We start from the raw sequence: 14612 nt of genomic DNA, 5'->3' as shown, positions 1-14612 counted from the left end.
TAATTGTTGCTATTATCATTATTGCAATTACAATAATTACACTTGTATATAGAAATTATTTTAAACTACACCCACTACAGTTTATATTTTCACATTTTAAAAAATGAGAGCAGATAATCTTGTTCTCTAAAGGGGCTTTCAGACTGATTGCTGTTTCTGAGAATTTCCTCAGCTTCACAGAGACTGGGCAGGTCTCCGTGGCTGTGCTTTTATTGGCTTTGAAACTGTAATTTTTACATAAGATTTAACAATACCCATTCATCTCCCCATAAAAAAATACCAGTCCTGTTTGAGGAAAGTGGGAACTGATCAGAAGTATTAGCTTGGACCCTACTCAGCTTCCCTCTGGGTACTTCTTGGAATAGGATACTTTGCAGTCCCTGAGTGCTTGCTTGGTTTATGGCAACCTTTGTTCTGGCAAAAGGTGAGGATCTTGCCTTTCTGGTCTGCAAATCCATGCTGTTATGCTTGGCCAGGCTAGCATAGGGGGTTGCTAGTTTGCTTAGCAAAGAAACTAAAATACAGCTTAATTTTTCAGGTGACATGTTCTGAGATTGACTGTAAAATGCTTCAAGATTGACAAAATGTTATATGTATGCAGACAAATCTCCCTGTCTGTGAATGAGTGTGTTTAATAGGAGGTCTATTTAGTGCTCAAGTCATGAGTTTCTGAGGCTTTACCAGATACTGCCAAAACCTTTGATAAAGCCTTTGCAAGATACATTTACTTAGGAAGGAATAACCCGTGAAAGTGTCTCCATATCGTTAGGTTCATTCAAAATCAAATGCTGATCATTTTTATGCGCCCTGCTAGCAGAAGAGAGGAAGTATAAAAAAAAAAAAAAAATTCTGTTGCTTGATTACATCCTATGAAAAGGCTCTTAGAGAGTGATTTTTTGCTCCAAATGTACATCAGTTTCAAAGACAACAGATTAACACATTGTCTTGCTGATTTTGTATAGGAGCGTGGGTGCAGGTGACACCTGATTGGGGTAGACCAGCTGGAGGTTAATCAGGGCGTGAACAGGCATGCATCTGCCCTAGTTTCTCACTTCTAATTTTTGACATTGCACTGTATTAAAGTGCAAATGATTGTAGGGGCTTGGTGTAGAGCCAGGAGAGCCCAAAAGGTGAGAACCTGCATAACACTGATAATTTTCTGGAAGTACCATTCTTGCTATAGAAGGAAACATGTTGCTCTTTCCATGTATCGTTGCTATGCCCAGGTTTTCATGAGCCTATAAACGCTTACACCTTCCCCATCCTGCCATACCTGCACACCTTCAGTCCTTCAGGCAACACCTCCAGCGAAGCATCTGCATGAGCTAGGAAAAACTGCCTAACGAGCTAGCCCAGAAAAATAACATTAGTTTTACAGGTTAATAGATCTACTTAATTAAAAATATTGCGCAAAAGAAAAAAAAAAACAAACCACAACTCTGGTATTTAGCTAATTGTTATTTCTAGGGATGTAATACCTCAAAATGCAGGGGGTAGGCTATGAAGTTCTCACATGATGCAGTGTTGAGGAGAATTTTACAGTAGCCCCCAATTAGTAGACTTTGATTTGGCCGTTCAATATTGCAGAAACAAACAGGAATGAAAAGCTATCGTGTTGCAGTATGGGCTGTGGGTCTTCCAGGCATAAGGCTGTGGGGCCCAGAATTTTGTATTAATGAACAGAAGTCAAGTGTTTTAAAGTATGTTATTTAAGTGTCAGCAGCTGGTAAAGGATGTTACTGGTTCATGTTACAGTTTACAGCCGGGTGATTTGGTGTTGGTCTTTGGGAATTGGTGACTGAGATACTCGAAGTACTTTAGATTGGAAAGAAGTAGCTTTCAGCCATAGAGGGATGTAGTGCTAATCCCTAAAATAATATAAGAAGTCTTTGATGCTCCTATTCTCCTTATTTGAGCATATTCTCTTTGCAGTGTAATACCTAGAAAGATTATGCTTTTTTTCCCCTTAAATATATGCCACCTCATCTGTGGCTTTGCTGAGGCTTACCAAACAGTTATCTTTTCTTTCTTCCCCTTACAAGATGATGATGAATTTAGGGAGATTCAGTAGCAGAAATAAAAGGCTCTCTCCTTCATTTGTCTGGTCTTACCACAGACCGCTCATTCTTTCTTTCTGGCTTTCGTTTGCCTAATCGGATTAGTTTTAAAACCTTTTAAGGTGAGAGTCCTATTTACTTTCCCAGTTCCTGGAAATCTGCTCTTTGCTATTTTTTGGTTCATTTTAGGACAAGTAGCCTTTCTTTGGGCAAGGATTTTCCAAAGTACACTCCAGGCACAGCAGAGAAGATGGGTGAGGACATAGACCAGAAAGAGAGCAAGTCTCTGAGCAGGAGAAGGAAGGGGACTGTAGGCTATTTTTTTAATGCAAGGACAGAGAGCACCCCATGACTGAATGAAGGTACATATCGTGGACTACATTCCACCAGCACAAAATCAGCAGCTCAAGAGGTAGCACTTGCAGAGTTGTATTGAGCAGGGGGAGATGGGTGGAGTTACATTCCATCCTCCTAAAAGAACCCAGAGGTGAAAAAAATACCTTAATCTTCAAAACTGCTATGTTAAGTATTACCTCTATGTCCATGGCAAGGCTACAAGTTAAAGGTCCCGTCACAGGTACATGGCAATTAGTGTAAATTTGATGTTAAATGGGAAGGCCTTTTAATTTTATGGCTGAAGTTTACAATAACTTCTTTAATCAATAGTTTAAATGCAAGAAAATAAAACACTTTAACTGCATGTAGGGCTCTGGAGCTTTGTGCTTTGTTTTACTTTTGGTTATTTGTTCTGAAGGGATTAGATTAAGTGCTTAAAAAGCTTAAATACATAGGAGGTGATTCTACTTTCTTTTATTGTGATATAAATTTGGGATAGTTCAGTTAAAGTGAATGGGTATATACGGGTATAAAACTCGTGTAAGTGCTAAAAGCATAAGTCCTATAGACTAAAGAAAACAAGAGGTTACTATAAATCGGAAAAATGTTGAGCACTTTTTTGCTGCATACCTGTCACTGAGTCATCAGTTTTAAAACAATGTATTATATCATTTTTATCCCTGATGTGTAACTTTCATGTTCACTGGGAATAGACAGATTTTCCAGAATTATGATTATGTCTTTAAATCTTTCATTTTGCTTGTGGTTGCTATGTTACGAGACAGGGATTTAGAAAAAAAAAACTCTCTGCTTTGTTGGAAATTCAAAGCTTTTCAGAAGTTAAATGTTGGAAAATGGGAAAGTTTTAAGACCTGATTTTTTAAAAGGCTTCAGGTTACTGCTGAGATATAGGTGTGATGATATCACTTTCTAAATGAGGCCCATTATGTGCCCCAATTAAAGATAAGGCATTAGTGTGAAGACTTGGAAGGAAATGCAGTGAATGGTGTTGGTAGGCTGCTGCAATTATTCTTTGAGACTTGTAGCAATACTAGCCTCCAGCCTTTTGACCTTTGCCACTCTCGGGTGCGCAGCAAGGACCTCCACTCAGCTGGGCAGCTTTGTTGCCTCCCCTCGGATCAGGAACCTTCCGCGGTGAAGCTTCAGTTCTCCAGCTCCAGGCTGGACACTTCTCCTGAGGCCACGGTTAAGTGTCACAGTCCGAGAGCACGCTTTGCCTTGATCCTACAGAAATGTGTGGGACCTGCCCTTCTGCGTCCTCAGCTGGCTGTTTAGCAGGGAAATTCAGAGTTTATGATGTGAAAAGCTGTTCCGCTTTATCAGCCAAGTTCCCTCCTAGATACCTCAAGCACACACTATTGTTTCTAAACTAGCAGTTCTTGCTTGCCCATTTTCTTAAGCAAATGGATATAACGCTCTGCGGATTCTGGAGATCTCCATTTGGGATGTTATCTAGCTGACTCTAACCGTCAGCAATGGGGTCTGTCAATCTTTGAAGTAGCTAGACCTCCTGTAACTCAAACAGTATTGTCAAAAACTGGAACAAGCCTATTGGGAAGCCAAAGGGAAAGGCTGAGATTTTTTTAGCTATAGCAAGGTCTGTAGATAAACATGGGTCACAGCTAGGACTGCAACAGTACTGAGTTTGCATCAGTCTAACTAGGTATTGGTAGGAGTTAAAATGAGATGTTAAATCTATTGAGATTTGAGATTGATGTCATTGACAGGTTTTGGCTTAGGGATCGCAAGAGTACACTGGAGCTGACCAACTTGGATCCAAATGTATAATGTCCCTTCCACTTCCTGAGTTATCAGACACTTCACCCTCTGGGCACGGTGAACGGGGTGGCTGGATGGTGTTGTCCCTTGGCTTAACACTGGTACACTGCATTTCTGGTACGATCTGCTCCAACAACAGAATGTCCCTACTGTCACTGGTGGTTTTGGTCATCCTCATGAAATTGGAGAAATTACAGTCCTGTGGTAAACCCACTGTGGATATTGGTAGCAATTTGCAAGTACTGGCTTGAGGTTGCCAAAGTTACAAAACACCCTGAGTATTTGTCAGCGTGCAATCTCATTTTGCTAATGGCTATTAACAAGCTTTGGAGTACATGTAACTAGAGATTATGCAGTCAGTTTCTCTTTGTTAAGTAATGTTAATTCTCATTGTCTTTAGTGTAGCCCACAGATTGGGAAACTAATACCAAGTATCAGCCACGCTGCTTAAGACCCTGCAAAGAATCTGCCACAAAACTGTCCGAGGTCACTGTGTCTGTCTGAAAAGGTCTTGCATTAGGTTTCCCACACAGTGGGATAGCAATCTCTTGGAAATGTTTCTAGTGTAGTGGGCTTGTTAATGGCCATGAAAATGTGTACCTTTTAAAGAGCTAATGCTTGGGGGTCAGGATTTGTTACCGGAAAACTCTGGACAGCTGAGAGTATGTCCAGCTGGGAAAAAAGCAGAATGTGCTGATGGGGTCGAGGCTTTAAGTTGCTCACAGCAGAGCAGGCGCTGGCTGGAGCACCTGATAGCTGCTCATTGGACTGCTCTGCGGTGGAGCACAGTATCCAGTTACTCTGTGAAAATATCTAAAGGGATTGTTTTTAATTTTTTTTTAGATTCGGGGGCTGATAAAGTTTAATTAACTCTGAGCTCAGATTTAGTTATTTTGCATAATTTTAATCACCGATGGCCTAATTTTCATAGGTGATAACTCTCACAGCTCATGCTGAATAGGAAAAGCAGGAGCTCACACCTCTGGAAATGAGTCTTTAGGATCCAGAGTTCACAGCTGAATACCTAAGCCAGATGTTGATAATCAGTTTTTCTTTAGTCAGTTACTGTTTTAAAAAATACTTCCCTAAAACAACTATTTCCATGGCCACGGAAAGATATGCGTGTTCTATATTTAAGCTTCTAATTCTGAAAGTGTAGACCTGAAGAGCACAGTGTCCTGAAGTGGTGTGGAGGAGGAATCTTCTTCATGTGGTATTTGATGAAGAGCCCTTTTCATTGCCTTCATGATAAGAGGAAGATTGCATTTAACATTGCAGGCCAAGAAATGTGATTAGGAATTTCCAGAAGGAACTATCAGAAGAAAAAGAAATCATGGCTGTACTTTATAAGTTGTGGGAGTTCAAGTATTTCATGCTTGTCATTTGAAAAGTGTATTCTTAATTGTTTTCTCTGTTGGTAATAAAACCCTGTGAGTGTATCCAAATTTGAACATGATAACTGTATATTATTTAAGAGAGCATGACAGCTCATCTGAAAAGTACCTGTGTAAATTAAAAGTAATTGGCAGTATTCACAAACGTTTTCTATGAGTATATTACAAAATTCATAAATGCTTTGTGGCTAAAAATCATTCTTATGCTAATATTTACAACATAAGATGTTAAGAGAACATTGATGTGTGTTCTGGCAAACTAGTATATTTATTTTTTGTATAATTTTGAGATGCATGTTTCCTTACCGTAGCTGTCGTCACGAACAGATACTGGCTGTGGAGAACACAGAATTACAATGTGGAAGACTTTTTCTGCAGAGGCGTCCCATTACGCTTGAGTTTACAGTGATCAGCCAGCAAAGTAACAAACATATGTAGTTTTAACAACCGTGGATCCACTGTAAGAGGAGAGAGCATTTGTCTTGAGGGTAAAAGAAGGAAATTATCTTACATAGTTTACATTACACAAAACCCGAAGATTGTAGGGGAAAAGTAAACTATGAAATCTAGAGGAGCAAAGAAATAAAGCAACAGAAGTGTGAACAGATTGGTTATAAAACCAGTATTGTCTAAGATTTGCGTTCAGGAAGCGAAGAAAGACTTTGGGCTCTTATTTACTCCACTGATACTGTGACCTGTGAATCAAAATGAATTATGCCTGTGAAAACTGTTGTATTAGAAATATGCTTTACATTTTCAAACATGATGGGGAGATAACTTTTGCTTTCCACTGATACATGATGCTGTTTGCCCTATAGTTTTAATAAGTTCTTCCTGGCATTTAAGCTGGTACGTACCAGTGGTTATTGTCTGCACAGCATTCGCATATCTGTGCCCAAGAACATTATCCTTCCTTGAAAACCATTAATGCTCTATAGGTGTGAACTGAATATAGAATGAAGGTGTTTTTATCTAGAGCTTGCTGTGCGTCACAGCTCTTCTGGAAACTCCAAGTGAGAGAACTGAGTTACTTTAGCCAATCCCTTGAAGAAATTAGTAGTACCCTAAGTGTTTATAAAGCTGTCACCTGTAGAAAAGCTGCCTGGTGCTTGGAGCTCCGATGACGTCTGTAGGGTTTTAGCTGTCAAGTACATTTCAGAGTTCAGCTCTTGGCAGAGAGGGGTGGGTTAGTGGTTTGAGGCACATGTTTGAAAACTAGTCTACTCACTTAATCAAGCCTCTTAATATTCATTCCTTTTTTGCACCCTGCTCAAAGGTGCTGTCAGGATGATTTAGTGTTTCAGAATGCTTTGGAGATTAGTGCTATGTGAAAAGTTTTATACAAGTACTCCAGACAAATAGCAAATACTTAACCTTTGTAAATTTAGCATTCAGAATGTTTCAAAACATTCCCTGTTTCCGTAGGGAAGTGCTGCTATAAAGATTAAACCAATTGTATTTTGTCATCTAATAAAGTACCAGTCTCTCACCCATAACCTTTCAAAAACTATTGTTTTACCTGCTCTCTTTTATTTCCAAAGGTTTGCCTGGAGGACTTCTGAATGGAAAGCTTGCCAAGTGTCTCTCCTCCTTGACCAGGAGGACCCTCGCCACCACAAGCACGTAGGCCTGTGTGGAGGTGGCATACAAACCCGGGAGGTCTACTGTGTCCAAATCACCGTGGAACTTGGGTTGCACCGACTGAAGGAAAGTACGTGCGTAGGGTCGTTCTGAAATTTCTGGTCCAAGTAGATCTCAGTAAGAGAAACAGGGGAAAGAAAAAAAGTAAATAGCATGCAATCATTAGTAGACTTGGGCAAGCTGATGCCCTCATTGTATCTATGCTTACACAGGGAGGTGTTAGCATTAGAGGGAGCAGGAGGGCATGGTCCTTAGGGTCCTGAGGAACTGCCAGGAGCCACAGCCTTCTGGGGTAAATTGCTGCCAGTTCTGTAGGTTACTTGTGAAGGGAGGGTTTCAAAGGATGAAGGAGCTAAATTTTGCTTGGAATTGAGTTTTCTCCCTCTCTTGTATATCAGGTAGCTTAGCCCCTTGGTAGCTGAATACATTTATCTGTGGTTTTAGTCCCGGTTTAGAGTATAAAAAAAGATGTCACACTCCATTCTGGATTTGGCTTTAGCCTCTGCTCCAGATTGATACACAATCTTTCTTGTGATTTGAAGGGGAAAGCAAAAATAATATTGTCACAACTTCTGAGCAGACAGACAGTTGTTGGACTCTGGGAGTGAGTTATATTTCTTTTAGAAGAATAATGAGTGGATACAGATGCACGATGAATAATTCATCTTAGGCTGTTTTATTTACTCTATGTAGTGCTCTTGCAGAATATGTTTTTGAGCAGAGATGTAAGATAATAAGAACACAATATCATATCTTAGATTTATTTACTTACAAAGGCAAAGCAAATGTTTCCTGGACACCCAGTGTGTCCTAGCATCCCACGCAAACTCTGAGATTAGAGAAAACCAGACCTGTTTTAATCTCTACTCAGTCCTTGCATAGTTGCTGCTTCACCTCACCCAAACTTCTGGCATTACTTTGCTCTCCCAACACAAACCCCGCTCTGTTGTTCTGACCAAGTGTGTGATGCACGTGACTTTCGAAGTAAGAAAAGTGTTGTTGATGAGGTGTGTAACATTTCTTGACTGCCTTCATCCTTCTGACCACTTCTGTGGTCCATGCAGCCACTGTATGCCAAGTTGGTGAGCAGCAAGCTATAACTGACTTCATTCACACTTCTTTTTCAGTATTGTGAATTACTCAAAAAGACTAGAGGAGTGCATCTGAAACCCTTACACCAGCATAATTTGCAACAGTATTGTGCTATATATCCAGTGTGTGATCACCTGCAGGTTTTTCCCTTGTTCAAAGTTCAGTTCAACTTAAAAATTGTAAGCCCTCCCCTCAACAAAAAGAAAACACTGGGATACCTCTTCCTTGTTTTTACAGTTCTAACCCTTTTTTTTTTTTTTTTTTTTTAATAAATTTCATATAGACAACTGAAAAAAACAAATGTGCAGAGCAATTGTACAAGGTATAAATTATTACTGCTGTTCCAAGGCAGCAGTGCAGATTTGCAGTAGTCCTTAGAAAGTGAGAACCCCATCTACTATAGACATAGTCACATGCAAATAGAAAGAGGGAAAGCTGTCCCTGTTATCTCTCCCTATCCAGTAATATTCACTGTGTCTCATTTACTAGCTGATCAATTTTTGTTCTTTGAATAAATAAGGAATGACATATTTTCTGGCCTCTTTTCTGGCAATCTGAACCGATAGAATACTTTTATTCATCACTAGGGCATCTCACATTTTACTGTACCATTTTTTTCAGTGATGAGAAGATGATGAGGAAATTAATCCTTCTATGTATAAGCAAATATAAAGTCTAATCGCTACCATCAAAAGTACAGTAATTTTTCTTTCTTCACCTCTTGAGTGTCCTTAAAGTGATCATTCAGGAATCAAACAAGCGAGTCTAATAGGATATTACCATCCATCACAGTTGTTATTCTTCTGGTTACTTCCAGTGAGTATTTGGACCTGGGCCCAATGACATATGTGAAAGAAGATTTTGTCCCATGGCCTCTCCAACAGCGTTCTTGGATAAAATATGTTGAATCCTAGTTGGAGACAGGTACCATCTGTGATGTATTTATACATATTACTCAAAGCTCTTTTATCCCCCAAGGATATCTCTCCCATTATTAATTTGCTTATTCTTCCCATCTATTTCTTTTATTAAAATGTGTGTATTTAGAAAGGGAGCCCTTGTTTTATTGAGTCTCTATATATCAGTTATTCAGAAGGTTAAGTCTGCTGAAAGCTTTCTGTATTTTGATTATAAAATTCCATCTTTAAGATACTAGAAATGGAAAACTTTCGCTCAGGTATTACTTTCAGAAATGCATCAATAAGATTTCATATCTTTCTCCCCCAAGAGGTGACCTAACTAAGAAATCCCTGTTTCGATCCAAGGGAAGTTATATATATTTTTTAGGCCTTAAGGAGGAAGTCCATACTTTTCACATGGGTGATGAGTATTTGGAGGCAGCAGGTCTTCCAATATTTGAAGTCCTTTGTAATATTCTCACATTGTGAGACTCTTAGATCTAGGTGAAGCTGTCAGCGAACGCTTGGGAAATGTGTGAAATGTTGTCATTCTGATATCTGTATTGCTGTGTATGTAGGTAAGCCAATGTACCTCAGGTAAGAGAATGTGTTGTTTTTAATGTTAGCTATTCTGTCCAAGGAATCTACATCTCCACGCAGTTGTGAGGCTTTTGTTAATTTAGACTGAACTTTAGCATAATTAACTTTAAGTAGTTTTAAATTTATAGTGCTTAATTTTCACAGAGGTGGTCATCTAATACTTCAAGTTTATCATTATTCTTTTGATACCAGAGATGGAAGCAGCAAATCTACAGGTTTGAAATTATGTTGCTTTTAAGGAGGAGACAAATCTTGCACAAAAAGTAACATAGAATATGCAAACAAGCTACTTATGGTACATCTCTGATCTGCTCTTTCTGCCCTTCATCTCTGGATACGTCCTGATCCCTTTTCCTGGATGTCCTGTGTCTGGAACAACCTGTAGATACAGTGGTGATTACCTTTCTTTGTGCCTCTTTTTAAATGTAAATCTGTTCATGTTTACGGAATCTCTTTTAAATAAAGCAGAAATGCAGACCTTCAACTTATTTTCAAAGCCAAACTTTGCTAACATGGGAAACATATTTTCTTCTCTTTTGTAAGTGGGTTTTTCTGGATTGAGATGAGATTTTTGTGACACTTGGTTTTATAAAATGTTATCTGAAATGTGTTTTCCCACATTACATTTTCCCCACAATAAATTTTAATTAATCTGGGCAAACATCACTAACTAACAATCCCCAGAGTATCAACAAAAAAGACATGTGGCAAAAATACAGAAGAATATGCAGTGATCAGTTTATGAAATCTCTCCCCTTGTTTGGCAATACAACTGTCCTCTCAATCACAGTAAAGAAGCTCAATAATATGGGAATTAAAATTCTTCTTAGAGTCTGGGAATGGTGTCTGTGTTTATGTTCAAAGAGTTAATAAACATATAAGGCTCCTACATTTAATCTTCTTCCTCAGGAATTTTTTACCTTCTCTTCTGAAGGCCAGGGAGTATCCTTTTGTTTTCTAATTAAATTTTGATTTTTTGGATTTATCTAGAGACTATAACTCTTTATCAGTAGTCTGGGGGACAGCATCCCTTATAAAATTCTCCAGAAGCTTCTCTTCTCTTCTCTGAACTAATTACCTACTGTCTCTAGTGTCTGGGATTGCTGTTCTCTCCATATTTTCTGTAGCTTTCTAACTAGGGATCTGCCTGTTCTGTCATTCTTTCGTAAAATTTATGCCTTATATATCTTGACGTTTTTTCTTTTTTATTTGTTTGAATGAGATCCAATTTACCTCTCACTTTCAGAATTTTCTTATAATGTTTCTTGGAGCCTGTCTGCTTAAGTTTTAATTACAGGACCGAAAAGACCTTTGTGAAATGCTGTTCTTCCCTGAATCTTCTTTATTGTTTACCCAGCATAGTAAACTTGGCTAATAAAATATATCTCTTATTACCATCTCACCAGCAAATCCTTGCAGTTTCGTATCTCCTTAATCTTTGTTATTTTCCATCTGAAAATCCATATTAAATTCTCATACCTGTACAAGGTTCTAAAGTTTTGTTTGCAATTTTTTTGCTTAATGAGTGCCTCCATCATATTTGTCTCCATATATTTATTTTTATTTGATCCTGGTTTCAGTAGCATATATATAAGGTAGTTATGCCTTCATTATTCTTGGATACCTTTTAGTGTTACCCTGCAAAACTATTCCTTACAGAAGTCTTTATTACTTTTATACACCTCATTCCTTTGAGAGGTGTCACCTGTTAGTAGACACAATTTCTTGACTTACTTATTCCACTGTAGCTCACCAGCCTATACCCATTTTTGCCTCGTTTTTACAATGCAATTCCACCTGGTTTATCTTACATCAGATTTTTTTTTATAAACTTGTTTGTCACCAGCTGTAGCAGCAGAAACTCCTTTAGTCTATTTACAATTCAAGACTTTGTAAATACTTGAGTACCTTTTCAGGTCTAATGGTTACTTTCTGATCCATCCCTGCATGTATTCCCTTATGTATTTTTGTCTTACAAGCCACTTTACTGACAGAATCCCCAAGTGGTCTATAGTGAAAGTGTTCCCCTTCACTTACATATAAGTCCTACTTATACGAGTTTCAGAATGATAATTTTGTGGCCTTTATCCTTTCTTGTTTTCTACAAAATATTGAGCTTTCTCCCTAATTCTGATAGACAAAAATGTCCAATCTTTTCTCATTTGATGAGTGAATTTTTCAGACTGTTCTTAATTCCCATATGGGAGTTGTTTTGGCACTGTATTTTATTTTCCAGAAATTAGTGCCTCCTTGGAGTTGCACAGAGATGAATTTGAGGACTCCTTTCATTCATATCTTGTATTATTCTATATTTATTCCCATCCCTTTCTTTATGCTCTTTTGTCTTTTTTAGCTCTAAAATATGCATTTTTGTCTTCTTTGCTCTGTATGTTTCCTAATGAGGTTGCCACATATTTTTTTCCCCTGCAAGTTCTTTGTTCTGCTCTGAATCATGATCTTCCAATGCGTGTCTTTTGCGGGGATTAGTGTTTCAAATTGGTGCATAGGGCATCTGTTCAATAAACTGTGGAAGTACTTTCAGGAAGAGAGAAATATCAATGAATTTAGACTGGTATTTCTCACGAGAAGAGTGCTATTTGAACATGCCATCAGTCCTTTGGGTGCTAGCTGTCCCGGGGGCCATCACGTCTGACTCTTTAGAGACAGTAAGTTGGTTGTGCAGGTTGTTGTCGTGTATGGCTTATGTGTTTTCATTAGGATGACCATCCTGCATAGTTATTGGGAAAAGGCTGCATTGATGAAGATGAGCCTGTCTGTAGGAGTTGGCATGAGATATGCACTGCTGGAATGAATATGAATCCTGTGTGGAGTATGAGCCCTGTATTAAATGCATAGTGTTTATTTTCAAATTTATACTGGTGAAGCTTCAGGAATGAGAAGATTGATTTACTCTACAGAAATTAGAATTTAGGGACTTTGATGTTTAAATCCTGTTGTCCTTGTCTGGTTTATGAAATTGAAAAGGAATAGGTTAGAATATTAGTAATGAGAAAATTTGACTAGGTTCATAGGAAGGGAAAGAACTAATGGTCAGCAGTGGTGTGAAAAAAGTTTTGTTCGACTGGCTTGTGGTACAGCAACAGGAGCATCCAGCCTGAGGCTTAGTTGACCTGAATCACAGAAACCATGTTCTCAGGTTGGAAGAACCCCTCCCTTAGGTTCCTTCTTATCCCAAACTAGTTATTTATCATTGGAATGACCGAACTGGCTTGAAAAGATGAGAAATACAGCTCTGAAGTGTAAAATATATCCAGGCAAGCTTGCATCAGATTTATATTGCTAGGATGCCAAGTTATTGATCTGTTAGCTCACCAAATGCTGAGCAGAATTTATGAGATACAGCTCACATAATGGAAAAATAAATATGTAACAGCTGGCTTCTTCAGGGGAAACCCTTTAGAAGCAAGAGAGGAAATGATTTTGTTCAGATCATTGCAGTGCTTGACAGTAGTGTTTAAATGTATATTTCAAAATTTTTAGTTTGAGTCCATTAGGGAAAAAAAAAACCAACATTTTCCCTAATGTCTATTAGAGGAGTAATATTTCCAGTTCTTTCATGTCTAGAAACTAATTAAAGTAAAATGAAGGGAATAGTGTATGAAAAGGGCTTTGACAGTGAAAGAAGTGGGCCTTCTAAAAGGTGTCTTGTAAAGAACATGCCTTCTTTTGTCAACAAGCTATTTGATATGACCATGAAGTATTTATCCCTTTATAAATACTTTTATTATAAAGCTGGCTTTGGTATGCAGCAAATAACAATCAGTTCACATGACTTACTAGGTTTTAGTTCAGCTTTTTGTCTCTGAAAGCTAAGATTTTAATTGCATTTGTATTTTTGTCATTATTTCCTGCCACTGGAACTAGATTAATTTTATACAAAATGGTTACAGTTTCTTCTGAGTAATTTTGTCCTGTTGTTATGAGGACGGGGAGCTGCATTGTGTTCAAACAGTAATGTTGAGTCAGATGAAAAAATAAAAGGATTTGTATGTATGAGGCTACACCCCAAACTGGGACACTGGGGAGAGGTAAGGAAACCGATGGTCTTGGAACAGGAGACGTTCAAGACAAGTCAAGCTTGTGAACTTGGGCCAGCTCTGGGTGGAGCAGCCCCACTGCTTTCTGGGTCCGAGCTGGCACGGCCATGCCGTGAGGGGACTAGCTTAGCCTGTCACTAGCCTAGCTTTGGTCCACCCGTACCATGTCCCAGTATCACAGACACCCCCATAGCGGTGCTTTTCTCGTGGTGCCAGGGCTCCCGCGGTGATGTGGCATTCACAGGACACGTTTCTGCTCCTTGGTGCTCCTTCCTGTTGAATGAACGCTAACCTTGGCGATGGGCAAAGTTCACACTCTTACGAGGCTTTCATGAAGTATATCCCCACCTTTGGGTTTTCTTCCCTGTTTTCCTTGTGACTTCTCACCCTCTCTGGCCATCTGTCCCAGTGATTTCCAGCATCTGGTGGCCTTGTCTGGATAAGAGCCAACGAAGCTCAAACATGCTGGAGAATCCCTTCTTCTGTCCCATCATTGCCCTCACTGGCATTCCAGCATCCCTGTTGCCTCCACCGTTTTTCGTGGACACTCTTAATGACTTGTCACCTCTGATGTGCTCAGTCATGTGGCTGCTGGCAGGAGGCCCCATGTTCATGCTGAATTTTTGCCAGATGGGTGGTTTCCATCAGTAATCTCTACAAATTCTGCTGCAGTGAAACAACACAATATCCCAGTTGGGATCAGGATCCTATTGTACAGCAGAGGATATGGACACA

At 39.0% G+C, this 14612-nt stretch overlaps 1 protein-coding gene across 6 annotated transcripts in view; it reads left to right on the top strand.

Moving 5' to 3' along the window:
• Positions 1-14612, top strand: part of THSD7B (thrombospondin type 1 domain containing 7B) — a 370445-nt gene that overhangs the window by 164330 nt on the left and 191503 nt on the right. For all 6 annotated transcript variants that reach the window (XM_042808460.1, XM_042808457.1, XM_042808459.1 and 3 more), the window contains one exon: positions 7129-7298. In XM_042808460.1, the coding sequence (XP_042664394.1) occupies positions 7129-7298 (170 nt within the window). The remainder of the gene's footprint in view (positions 1-7128; positions 7299-14612) is intronic.

The sequence above is a fragment of the Tyto alba genome, unplaced genomic scaffold (genome assembly GCF_018691265.1).
Source record: "Tyto alba isolate M040663 unplaced genomic scaffold, T.alba_DEE_v4.0 Super-Scaffold_7, whole genome shotgun sequence".
Taxonomy (NCBI): domain Eukaryota; kingdom Metazoa; phylum Chordata; class Aves; order Strigiformes; family Tytonidae; genus Tyto; species Tyto alba.
The sequence above is the reverse complement of the archived record's forward strand: the minus strand, read 5'-3'. Positions and strand labels throughout refer to the sequence as shown.